This window comes from Physella acuta, unplaced genomic scaffold (assembly GCF_028476545.2).
Source record: "Physella acuta isolate Inbredline_101_S28 unplaced genomic scaffold, ASM2847654v3 ptg001959l, whole genome shotgun sequence".
Lineage (NCBI taxonomy): Eukaryota > Metazoa > Mollusca > Gastropoda > Physidae > Physella > Physella acuta.
In genome coordinates, this window is record NW_026733464.1 from 880 (window position 1) to 14,501 (window position 13,622).

The 13,622-nt window shown below is 36.1% G+C and overlaps 1 protein-coding gene and 1 long non-coding RNA gene across 2 annotated transcripts; both read right to left on the bottom strand.

Moving 5' to 3' along the window:
• Window positions 1-1,373: 1,373 nt before the first annotated feature.
• Window positions 1,374-2,384, bottom strand: LOC131931402 (neuropeptides capa receptor-like). The gene has a single exon (XM_059288210.1). The coding sequence runs from the start codon at window positions 2,382-2,384 to the stop codon at window positions 1,374-1,376; it is 1,011 nt and encodes a 336-aa protein (XP_059144193.1).
• A 7,185-nt stretch (window positions 2,385-9,569) lies between these two features.
• LOC131931400 (uncharacterized) lies at window positions 9,570-13,384 on the bottom strand. Its single transcript, XR_009384277.1, has 3 exons — window positions 13,263-13,384; window positions 12,274-12,405; window positions 9,570-10,341 (listed from the first exon to the last, which is right to left on the bottom strand). It is a non-coding gene; the product is annotated as an uncharacterized LOC131931400 (long non-coding RNA).
• Between the last annotated feature and the right edge of the window lie 238 nt (window positions 13,385-13,622).

A 13,622-nucleotide genomic window follows, 5' to 3' on the forward strand; every position in this document is an offset into this window, starting at 1 on the left:
GACCTAGACATAGAGCTAGACTAAGACCCAGACCCATACCAAGACCTAGCCCTCCGAATTTATAACAATATAATAATGCAACATAGATCTAGGTCTTCATCTTGTGATGAATTTATTATTTTGTTTTTAATATTGAAGATCAACATTATGGATATAAATCTATATTTATTAAAACGTACTACAGTGAAAAAGTATGTCTTACTTTAAAAAATATTAACAGTAGTAATACAATTTCTTATGGTATTGTACCTTCATTCTTAAAACTAAATAAGTAATATATTTAAATAAAGTCTGGTTGCTTATAAATAAAACATGGTGTAAACTTTTTTTTAAATGGGCAGCACCAGTGCTAAACAGAATAGCGCACCATTGAGAATATCTAAATAACCCATTTCTTTGTTTTAATGATACATAAGGATGTGTAATTTTCATCGAAATAAACATGCACTGAAGAAAATGCTCTCTTGTTACTAAACAAAATAGGGCGACATGTTTTCATTTTTGGTTACTTGATTAACTCTGTAACAGATATAAGTATTTCGAGTGGTATACTTAATTTTTAATCTGTGGTGTGTTCTATTCTATTCTTCCTATACACATTTAAACAATATATGCTCTCTACACTTACAATACCATACATTTTTTTTAAATCATAAAAATAACGTTTTAATAATAAGATTGTATGTAATAATGCACTAAAAAGTAGAAAATAAATTACTTTATACAATAATACACTACTATTTAAATAACTATAAAGAAAAGCATGTGTTACTTTAATATTTATTAGAAACCTTTACTAATGTTTTCACTTTATTACTTATTGAATACCTTTAGTAATATTTAGGAAGAAACTCACGGTTTTCTTTATAGTTATTTAAATAGTAGTTAATTATTATATTTTTTAAAGAAAAAAATCATTTATTTTTAAATTTTTAGTGCATTAGTAGGCCCTACATAAAAAATTGTTATTAAAGTGAGGGTGAGGATAATCGTCCTTCACGTGCTGAGAGTGTTTTAAAGCACACAAAAATTCATTGGTAGTGCCAAATTCACAAATTATGAATTACTGAAAAGTAAAAAATAAAACAATAAAGTAGCTGTGTATGCTTCGCCGCGGGTCAGCCCATATTTCTTATTTTTCTTTCGCCAAATTTGTAAAAAAACAAATACACACTTTCTCTGTCGTTTTTACTTTCAGGAACAAATATAGTTGAGAACGTAATGAAACAATACTATTTCTTTCTTTTCATATTTTAATTACAAAGGAAAACTAAAGCGATTTGGTTTGTTAATTTTTTTAAAAGCCCACTCGTTCTTGTAAGGGAAACAACCGATAGGTCTATTTCATTCTCACTTCACATCCAACAGTGTTGTTAGAAATGTAATTTTTTTCTCCTGAGCCAGGACTTGTGTGAGAGAAACAGCATGCAGGTCTCTCGGTACCTTGAACTCATCTTGTAGTACACGACGATGTTGACACTGGAGCTTAGGCACTCCAGCACGTAGGCGAAGCTCAGACACAGGATGGTCAGGTCAAACTTACTTCCCCTGATGCTAAGCTCTGGTACCTGACTGACTACAGTCAGAACAGCCGACTGCGGCATCAGACACACGATGAAAATAATAGACACGACTACAAGAGTTAGAACTGTTTTTTTCTCTTTATTTGATATCCCTTCTCCTTTATCAGAGTGTGTCTTTGTTATAGATTTTCTCCATGTGTATCGGGCTTTCAGTTTCCAAGCAATGATAACGTTACTGAGGATGATTATAAAAAAAGTGAAATAAGGAATGAACATGTCTGTGATTAAATACGAGACTCCAAACACGTTGTAAGGATTTTCCCGGAAAACCATTCCAAGTTTTGAAGAGTTTGAGCCGGGGAGAACTATCCAATCCAAATACGCCACGTAGTAAACAGGCAACATGTCAAGGAGAGTGATCAGGAAGATAAAAATAATGACCCGGAACGTCACTTTCCGGGTGACGATTTGTTTTATTTTTAGCGGGATGGACACACACAGGCACCGCTCAAAGGCGGCGAAGGCCGTGATGAACCCGCAGACGCGAATACAGTAGTTGTGGGGGTAAAATGCGACCATGTGTACAAACTCCACCGTGACGAGGGGTAAATTGGACGTCAAGAACCAAGGGTTGGCGATGAAAGCCATGACCTCGCTGGCGATGAGGGCACCAAGGTCACTGATCGCCAGAGCCATGAGGGTTATGTTGATGCTGTCGTCGAATCCTTGTCTGGTGAAGATGATGATGTTGATGATGTTGCCGATGATGCCGAGAATGCCTATCACTATGGAGACAATGATACAGTTCATGGCTAAGAGAACTTCCATTGCCACAGGTTCCACGCCGATGAAAGACAACATTGTGATCGGAGAAATGCGAGGACAAAGCGATAATGTCAGGACTCTAATTCACTAAGGGAATATTTTATTTCATATAGTTCTCTGAAATGGGATCATAGTTTTTTAAAATTAAGATTTTAATAAATACATTTTTAAAATCTAGGTAATCAATTACTTAAAAAAAAAATACATCCTCTAACACATTTTCTGTTATAAAGTTTAAAATAATCCACATTTAACATCAGCTAATACTTTAAAGCTATGCTGTTTATCAGTGTTCTTAATATTTTTGGTACTGAGCGCCACCAGTTTCATATACGCTTTCGCCGAACCCGTGTAAAGGTCTACGTCCACACGGACAAAACTTAATAGTGAACCATGAGTCGGGGTGTGTCTTTACACCCTACACAGAGGCGTAGCGACCCTTCCCGGCGCCCGGGGACAAAACTTTTCGATTTGCACCCCCCCCCCCCCTCGAGATTTTGATTTGCACCCCCCCCCTCAAACTTTCGATTTGCACCCCCTCGAGATTTTGATTTGCTACCCCCCTCAAACTTTCAATGTGCACCCCCCCCCCCCTCAACCTTTCAATTTATTTTTCCAACCCATTTTGGCGCCCCCTAAGCTTGGCGCCCGGGGACATATGTCCCCCCCCCGCCCCCCCCCCCCCCCCCCCGCTACGATACTGACCCTACAAACCCCTTAAACTGGATAACTGAACCCCGGGGTTCAATTGAACCCAGGTTAAGAACCACTGTTCCATGTTTTAATAAACTATGCTATGCATAAGTGTGCTACTTCTAGTTAACTCAGAAATATCGCTTTTGTTTTTAAAAACTTTCAGTTGAATTTAGTTGTTCTTCAAAATATATAACAAGAATTTAAATAGATTAGAAGTTAAGTTAATTTACACTAGTAATAGTATACTGATCAATTCAGCGGATTCTTAAACGGTTGGGATTCTAAATAACGGTCGATATTTTGTCTGATTGCCTCAGTATTGGCAGGTAAACTTATTTGATGTTATTCACATTAACTGGTGTACTGGACAACATTAAAAAACACATTTTAGTCTCTACTGAGTAGGTAATAGCATATCGAAAAGAGATTTATAAAAATCACACGTTATAAAATTATATTTAAAATGTGTTATGTGCGTTATTTGTTACTTAGGTCTTAAATAAAGTATTGCTATCAGATTTAATACTTTTGATTTAAGATGAACAAACCATTTGGTTTAGATTTATTTTATACATTATACTTCATACAAATCATTGCTATATTTTCAAGACATAAAATCTTGTTCGCAATGGAAAGCTTCTATTCTAATCTGTTGTAGTTTTGCTATAAGAGGAGTGTATTCTCAACTGGTGTCGTTCATGGCATAAATTCTTACGTCGGTAAGAAGATGATAGGGTGTAAGACAGTTCAGAAAGATCTAGAACGATATTTTGCCGTAGGTTATCTGAAACCAGGATGCAAATCGATAGCGTCGTCAAACTCGCAGCTGATTGGATGATTGGATGATTGGGTGTGATTGTCAGATCAATGTTAATTAAAACATCCGGCACCATTTACCTCCCTTCTGTACTACGGTACCCAGCGGGCACTGAAACAAAGCTAGGCGTTTCGATGTCGAACTAAGTGACTAAAATTAATTCAGTCAACTTTAGTCAATCAAATTGTTTTGGAATTTAACTACAAGAACGTTACCTCGGGGTAATGTTTGTTCTAGAAATTTCGAAATTCATCGATTTCATGATTATCTGTAAGCGTGATTTGTATTGACTGACAGAATAATCAAGAATAATGTGCTTACAGCCTAGAATTTTTATTTAAAAAAAAGAAACCAGAATGTCACTAGCTTGATTGCCATTTTATCAATTTTTTTGTATTAGTAAAATGTAAAGTTTAAATTGACCCGTGCACTTATTTATTTCAAATCAAAGTATTTTAACAATATATTAATAATACAATCATGTATGTTTGAAATCGTGTTGAAATCGGAAAAGGTGGTAGGCATATATATCTTCGGTAAAGTTTCCTATTAAAAGAGTCTAGTTAAACTATAGGAATGTATATATTTTAGTTCAAGTTCCCTACGAAAAGAGTCTAGTTAAACTATTTGAATGTATATATCTTCGGTAAAGTTTTCTATGAAAAGAGTCTAGTTAAACTATTTGAATTTATATATCTTCGGTAAAGTTTCCTATGAAAAGAGTCTAAACTATTTGAATGTGTATACACCACTAATGACGAGCATAATTAAAAGAAAACATTTTCCAGAACTAGATCTAAATAGTACTTAAATTATTCAGTTTCAATAAGTTATTTTGCAAATTTTCGGAATAAAAATGTAGATAAAATAATGTTACACAAAATTATTTGTTAAGGGACATGATCTGTTATTATTTTCTTATATAAGGAATATAGAATACGTATTGAACTGAGATTTGGATACACCTTTCTTTACTATGGGGGTCGTTCAAAAATGACTTCACACTCGTAGGGGAGGGGGGGGGGATGGGTCCGAAATTTTGTGATCGTGTGATGAGGGTGAGGGGGGGGGGGAGTCAGATGGAGTGGCGTCACAATTTTGAAAAAAAGCAATGTTAGAAAACGAACTTTAGCCGTTATTTCGCGTTTTAGAAAACTGTTTTAATAAACTGTAATAGGAATTGATTAAAATACTCTAAGTTGGCTGAGTTTTTGGAAAAATATCGATGTTTTAAGAAAAATTCAACCGCAATTTTGAGGGGGGGGGGGGGGGGGTTGTAGGGTTAGATGTGATGTGATTTTAGGATGGTGTCTGGCTTTTTTTGACGATGTGTGACGGAGGTGGGGAGGGGGGGGGGGTAAAAATCGTCAAAAAAAAGCGATACATTATTTATGGATGACCCCTATGGTACGAAAATGTCTTCCTAAAGAGTCATGTGTTGTTTTTAAATTCTAATACCTTTTAAATTAAATATGATGTAAGCAAGTAGGCTACACATCTCGACAGATGGTTCTAATGCGGCTGAGAGTCTGTTAGAAAGTAGATTTTAATATATTTGTAGAATTGAATTTTTTTTTTCTCTTCCAGTTGTAAATTTTAATTTCTGCTGGTGATTGAAGTAGAAGTGCTGATAAAGTATTGATACATACTTAGCACATTCACCTTACAAATGATCTGTATATTTCGGCTTTATATCGAAAAAGCCAGATGTTCTGAAGTATATAGAGTTGTCTTTTATACCATTATATCAGTAAATAAACAATGCGTCAATGACATTATACACTACAATACAGTGTTTATATTTAGCTCTTAAGCTCACAATGTTAAAATACGGTAGGTGATCAACCCTCGAGTACTTGTTAAGTGCAGGGACAAATCGGGTGTTGGCTTTGTACGTTTACCGCCCCCCCCCCCCCCCCGCAACCTTATTGATTACAGATTTTTGTTTCTTTCAGCCTTGTATGCGTCGAAACTGCAGCGCGTCATCGATAATCATGCGCTCAATATTATTCACGAACGTTCTAGACCGACGACGTATCAACGACTGTTGGTGCGTTAGATAACACTGTAGTACGGAACGTTAAACGACAGAAACAATGTCGTGTTTACGTTCAAGCTAAACACTGACTGTTCAGATTTTTTTTTTATTTATTAGCAAACCCTGACATTGAAAAAAACCATGACAGGTTTGCCAACGTTTAATCCCAATCATAAAATTATGTAAAACAAAAACAACAACAATGTTTTATTAATGGTAATATCAAATTGTATCCAGGTGTCTATTTTAAAATAACGAATCGATCTTCAGGTTAAGTTAAGATTCTGCAATAATTACAACGTGCGTATTGGTAAAGTAGAAACGATAAGCTATCTACAACAAATCATGAAATATACCAAGATTAATTGAAATGTATTTCAAACCAGCACGTATGAGTACTATAAAGTAATACAAGATTGCTTTAATAACTCATTGTCTATTCTAAAATTACAGTAAAATTACAGTAAAATATAGTATCATGTCTTTACTTATTCGTTACCTCATGTTATCTGAATCTTTTTGCATAGTGAAACTTAAGTTAATAAGTAAGTTTCGAATTTTTAAATTAAAGCAATATTGCTTGGTAATTATAACTTAATTAAGAATGGTAAAAAGTATAAAATATTGCTACTCGTATATTGTTACATAATAATAGTCTATTGTAAGAATGTAGAACTAATGTATATGTTATTACTTGATAAAGTAGTTAATTTACTTTTAAATAATTTTATCATAGAATATTATATTTTCATTACTATTAGGTTTAATTAACTTGAATAAAAGTTTTAATACCAGGCGCAATCACAGACAGTAAAATACGTTTTGGTTTACTCCGACGATTGATTTCATACTAGGGCAATATCATGTTGCAAATCGTTTCTAAAGCTGTGTTTATGTGAACATCATACGGACGCGAGCCTGTGAATGGAACTCAAGAGCTGCATGCTCAGGTTATCATGTTTGGATTTGTAGGACTCGCCTAGAGTGTTTGGATTTGTAGGACTCGCCTTGAGTGTTTGGATTTGTAGGACTCGCCTAGAGTGTTTGGATTTGTAGGACGCGCCTAGAGTGTTTGGATTTGTAGGACTCGTCTAGAGTGTTTGGATTTGTAGGACTCGCCTAGAGTGTTTGGATTTGTAGGACTAGCCTAGAGTGTTTGGATTTGAAGGACTCGCCTAGAGTGTTTGGATTTGTAGGACTAGCCTAGAGTGTTTGGATTTGTAGGACGCGCCTAGAATGTTTGGATTTGTAGGACGCGCCTAGAGTGTTTGGATTTGTAGGACTCGCCTAGAGTGTTTGGATTTGTAGGACTCACTAAAAGGGATTTGACTTGTTTTGTTTACATTTCAAGCACAACACGAGTGCAAAAGCTGAAATTTTCTTGGAATATTTTGAACAAAATATCACAGTAAAGGGAAAAAATCTACTAGAATTTAAAATTTCAAACAAATTCATGTAATGCTTAAGTCCTAGACCGTTCATAAGATCTAGCAGAGTGCGGATCGGTTGTATTTGTAATATTGTCTGCTTCTTTTTGAGATAATGTTAGGTTCATACATACACTAGCATAATCTTGTATAAATGAAGTATGGACACCGAAACAGCTGATTGGTCAGTTGTGATCCAATACATTGTTCTGTGTGTCTGTAATAGATAGTATTGCTAGATATACACACTGTGCGAGTGTTCGTAGAAAGGGCGGATGTGTGAGTTACAACCAGGATCAACTTCAAGACACAAATATAACATCACACCCGGATAATCTTCATCTAATTATAAACTAATTTGTGCACCCTAATACAATTACGCAGACGATTTGATCTTTAGATACTGAGAATATAAGCGTCATGTAATAAACTCTTGGGAGCATCATAATTCCACGGAACCTAATTACGTATTGAGAAGCTCGCTGTCATCAACTTATATACGAAGAACCCACCATAAGACAATAATGCAGATTATTTGATTTTTAAAAACTTAAAGGTTTAGTCATTTATAGTCAGGCCTCCTAACGAAAAGAAATTGCATTTTGTAGATTTTTTTGTATTCAAACTAGTTCACTTCTTCCTTGAGTTGTTTACATACAAACTAATTTTTCTTTCTAGCGTTCACTATACGGTTTCTACACTGTGCATTGAAAAATCGATTTACTTCTGGAATTCTGATTACTTCTTATCATGATATTTATTACAATAATACTAAGACATATAACCCAAGCCAGCGTCAGTATTGCGATGACGTCATTAACAGTCACCGACACACTGCTCACCATACATGTGTTACACGTGTGGATTAGCCCCACCTGCCCCCACAAACCAAACTGCTACAGTCCACGAGGTATTTTATTCACATTGTTTGTGTGTGGACATTTTTATTTTAACAGTGCGATCTGGATTGTTTACACATGTGTGCATTTTAGCAAGACATTGTGATGTGTACAGTTAATTAAGGAGACCAATGTTTAAACACTAAAGCTTATGCCTTCGTGTATCCAACAGACATGTTTCATTTTGCTATTTGGTTACAAGTTACCATGGAGAAACTACACTGTTGTCAACGAAACAGTACAATGTTTCCATGGAAACAATACAATTATGTTGCCATGGAAACAATACAATGTTGCCTTGGAAAAAATACAATGTTGCCATTGAAAAGTACACTGTTGTCTTTGAAAAAGGACAATGTTGCCAAGGAAACAGAGCACGGTTGCCTTGGAAATAGGTTCCAATTTAGAGTCGTAAACGATACAAATACTGATTGCATTGCAATGAAACGGGTATAAAATGAACGCATCGCTGAATCGTAATTTTAGCATGCCTTCTGGTTTTTTTCCAAACGTTTTAAAAGCTAGTCTTTTGTGGATTTGGTTTTGTTTTGGTGGCGTTAAAAAAGCGAACTTTGATAAAAGGTGGGGGACGGTGAAGTCGGATGCAAGAGCATTTGATCAGAACTCCTAATGACCCAAGTTCGGACTCCGGGGCAGATGAGACTAGTTCGCAAGGGGCTTAAATCATCTAGGAGAAAAAAAAAACAACTGTACAAATAACTTCGCCTTTGTAGTTTTTTTTTCGTAAATGTGCACAGTCTATGGGAGAAAAACATACGGAGGCGGCATGTGTAATAGTTGTACTGACTCGTATAGAAGGGAATTCGTTTCAATGGTGTACACGTCAGTGCAAAGAATAAAGCAAGCTATAGAACCTAGATGGCCAGAGATATATGTTTAGATGAAGAAAAAGACTTTACATTAAATGCATGTGCATTCTATCTTTAGCTGGTTCTAGATGTTAAGCTAAAAGATTCTGACTCTCACTGTCTGTCTGTCTGTCTGTCTGTCTGTCTGTCTGTCTGTCTGTCTGTCTGTCTGTCTGTCTGTCTGTCTGTCTGTCTGTCTGTCTGTCTGTCTGTCTATCTGTCTGTCTGTATGTCTGTCTGTCTGTCTCTCTTCCTCCCTCTATATATATATATATATATATATATATATATATATATATATGTGTGTGTGTGTGTGTGTGTATTGTAACGCCTGAAATGTTATTGTCAATTCAATTTAGCCGCGAATCATATAACTACAATTAATAATTTAAAAAACATAAACATTCAAATAAGTGCAAATATATTTTGTTATTTGTATAGAATGTGTATTTGTTTTGATATATTAAAGCAATTGAACATTGAACCAAATAAAATATTTTACCTTAAATTTAGTTTAAAGTGAAGATATGGAAATAGCTCAATCTGATTTACGACACAAACCACAATAAATATTAATCCATCAAACTCTTAAATAATCAACATTTAATGTTTTTTTATTGATGTTTCATACATATCTGATAGTAAATTCAGATTACTTGATATAGAATGTAGATGTTAAAAATTGCAACATAACTGACGTTCTTCAATAGCGGTTGTGTCATTAAATGAGAGGTTGACGGTCTATAAGGCTCATCTAATGTTACATTTTAGTCGTTCGTAAATGAGGCTATTTCATCTGATTTTACATTTTATTCGTTCGTAGAATGAGGCTATTTCATCTGATTTTATATTTTAGTCGTTCGTAGAATGAGGCTATTTCATCTGATGTTACATTTTAGTCGTTCGTAGAATGAGGCTATTTCATCTGATGTTACATTTTATTCGTTCGTAGAATGAGGCTATTTCATCTGATGTTACATTTTAGTCGTTCGTAGAATGAGGCTATTTCATCTGATGTTACATTTTATTCGTTCGTAGAATGAAGCTATTTCATCTGATTTTACATTTTAGTCGTTCGTAGAATGAGGCTATTTCATCAGATTTTACATTTTAGTCGTTCGTAGAATGAGGCTATTTTATCAGATTTTACATTTTAGTCGTTCGTTGAATGAGGCAATTTCATCGGGTGTTACATTTTAGTCGTTCGTAGAATGAGGCTATTTCATCTGATGTTACATTTTAGGCAGCTAGAAAATAATATAATTGGCAGACTTCAAGTAGCTTTAGTAGAAGTTACCACGACAAAGACATAACAGAATGACCGTAAACAAATTAACAACGACGTATAGGTCTACCTAATATGAACAATCAATCTACTCTAATACAGAAAGAACGTCAAAATTAACTTTGACATAGACATAAATGACAGGCAACAAAATTAACCATCACATGCTTTGCACAAAAAAAAAATAACCATAACTTAAAAACGCACAATGGAAGTTGCAAACAATTACAATTATTATAACAAATCTACTGGTATGATGGGTTTCTTATAAATAAACATATTCTGAACATGAATTCAAATGTGTGGAGTTGTTTGTAAGTACTGATCTTAGTTGCTGGCTTAAGTTCTAAGCTAGCGTCATAATTTAAGCTAATTTATATAAGGGTTTGGTTTTTTGGGTTAGTGGAATGTTTAGGGTTGGTCTACTGTACAGTTTTAAGTCAAAGTTATGGCAGAAAAAAACACTATACAAACTCATGTTAATTGACTGAAATTGGGAATAAAATATACACGTTGTGGCCAGTTTATCATTGTATTAATAGCGCTGTGTGTGTGAGTGTGTATGGATATATCTGCGACACTTATCACATGTATACTGTTTATTATACAAACACATCTATTATGCGGAGTCTAACATAGGTATTAACGATATTAAAAATAGTATATGTCTTTACATCTACAGTTATACTGTGATATAGTAAAAGTAAAGTTATTCTTTTACACATGGCGGTTCCAGTGGTGAAGAAGAGCTGAATAGTTTTTGCTACCTCAACATGTAAAAAAACTACCGTTTTCTTTCAATAATATATGTCAGGTACCCATTAAAACTGAGTTTACTCAGCGCTCGATTTATGACAGAGACTTTGGGGTTCAACCATACCGTACCATCACCAATGATGTAGTAATATATAAACAATTTACAACCATATTTTCAGATTTATTATTTCCACAATAGGACTTACATCAAGCACGTATTATGAGCCATACATGTAGCATATCATATTGGCCAAATCTCTAGCATACCATATTGGCCATCTCTCTAGCATACCTTATTGGCCAAATCTCTAGCATACTTTATTGGCCATCTAGCAAACCTTGTTGGCCATCTATCTAACATTCCTTATTGGCCATCTCTCTAGCATACCTTATTGGCCAAATCTCTAGCATACTTTATTGGCCATCTAGCAAACCTTATTGGCCATCTCTCTAGCATACCTTATTGGCCACCTGACTGGTCACTCCCCCTCCTACATACCTTATTGGCCACCTGACTGGTCACTCCCCCTCCTGCATACCTTATTGGCCACCTGACTGGTCACTCCCCCTCCTGCATACCTTATTGGCCACCTGACTGGTCACTCCCCCTCTGCATACCTTATTGGCCATCTGACTGGCCACTCCCCCTCCTGCATACCTTATTGGCCACCTAACTGGCCACTCACCCTCCTGCATACCTTATTGGCCACCCGACTGGCCACTCCCCCAATTGCATACCTTATTGGCCACCTAACTGGCCACTCCCCCTCCTGCATACCTTATTGGCCACCTGACTGGTCACTCCCCCTCCTGCATACCTTATTGGCCACCTGACTGGTCACTCCCCCTCCTGCATACCTTATTGGCCACCTGACTGGCCACTCCCCCTCATGCATACCTTATTGGCCACCTAACTGGCCACTCACCCTCCTGCATACCTTATTGGCCACCCGACTGGCCACTCCCCCAATTGCATACCTTATTGGCCACCTAACTGGCCACTCCCCCTCCTGCATACCTTATTGGCCACCTGACTGGTCACTCCCCCTCCTGCATACCTTATTGGCCACCTGACTGGTCACTCCCCCTCCTGCATACCTTATTGGCCACCTGACTGGCCACTCCCCCTCATGCATACCTTATTGGCCACCTGACTGGCCACTCCCCCTCCAGCGCTTGACCAGCTTGGTGAGACAGAAGATGACCAGACTGATGACGTACCAGTAGAAGATAAAACAGTCGAAGCTCACCAGCAACCTCTTCTCTGGCTCTGGAATACAATCAATGACGTCATGCACGGTCGTCTTAGGGTTTTGAGAGTAATGTGGTTATACATGTTGGTTATATATTGTGGTTATAAATGTATACATGGTGGTTATACATGGTGATAATACATGGTGGTTATACAAGGTGGTTATACATGGCGGTTATACATGGTGGTTTTACATGGTGATTATACATGGTGGTTATACATGTGGTTATACATGGTGGTTATACATGGTGGTTATACATGGTGCAACGTTTTACAGAGTCAATAGATTCAATATACAATGCTGTAATTTTTTTTGCTATCATCAACATCACAATTCTCATCAGTGTTTCTTCCAGACTTTTTTTCTCCGGGGGCACTTAATATTTTCGGGGAGGGGGGCGAACTCAATTTTCCGGTAGACGGGGGGGGGGGGGGGGGGGGGCGGTGGAGAACAGACACTGATAAAAGTATATATTTTCTATATAAATTTCCATTTCGTTCTGGGGGGGGGGAGGGGGCGGTAGACTTTCTTTGGTGCGAGGGGGAGGGGGGGTTCGGAGATACGTCTTCAGCCTACTCTAGTCATTTATTTTTTTAGAATACAACTTTATTATATTTTTGTGTAAAATATATAACAAAGTTATCAATATTTTAGTGCTCAGGTTTATTATATCGATTTTGTTGTCTCTAAAACAGCGTGAATAAGTACAATAGCAGATGAGCTGTTAAATAACACACTGTCATTATAAATAGGCCTACTGTGATCACTATATAATGTATCACGGTACTAGATCTAGATTATCTTTCAAGTTGATGTATACTACACAAATGAATATGTATAGATGTATGTACTACAACACAAGAGCCAGCGTTACCTTTGTTCGTAGCCATAATTTGAACACGTTTGCTCAAACCTAAAACAGCCTTAAAATAACATTTCTAGTTACGATTTGTGTGTTTGTATAAATTAAGTTGTTCTGCCTGAATATTTCATGTGTATTACGTCATCAGATGTTGTCATTTGTTTTAGTATTCGCTCCAAAAGGTTTTCACTAAAAATTATAATTGTTTTTTTTTTATCCAAGAACATAATTTTGTTGTAACATGTGTAATTTATAACCAGAAACACACTGTTGTGCTATTTCTGTATATCATAAACATGTTTGGACCATGATAATATTATACATTGTAATATTGAATTCTAATTCATGTACAGTTTTTACTTCGAATATAGT

Coding starts and splice junctions, on each gene's coding strand:
- LOC131931402 (XM_059288210.1), bottom strand. CDS start 2,384: ATGTTGTCTTTCATCGGCGTGGAACCTGTGGCAATGGAAGTTCTCTTA.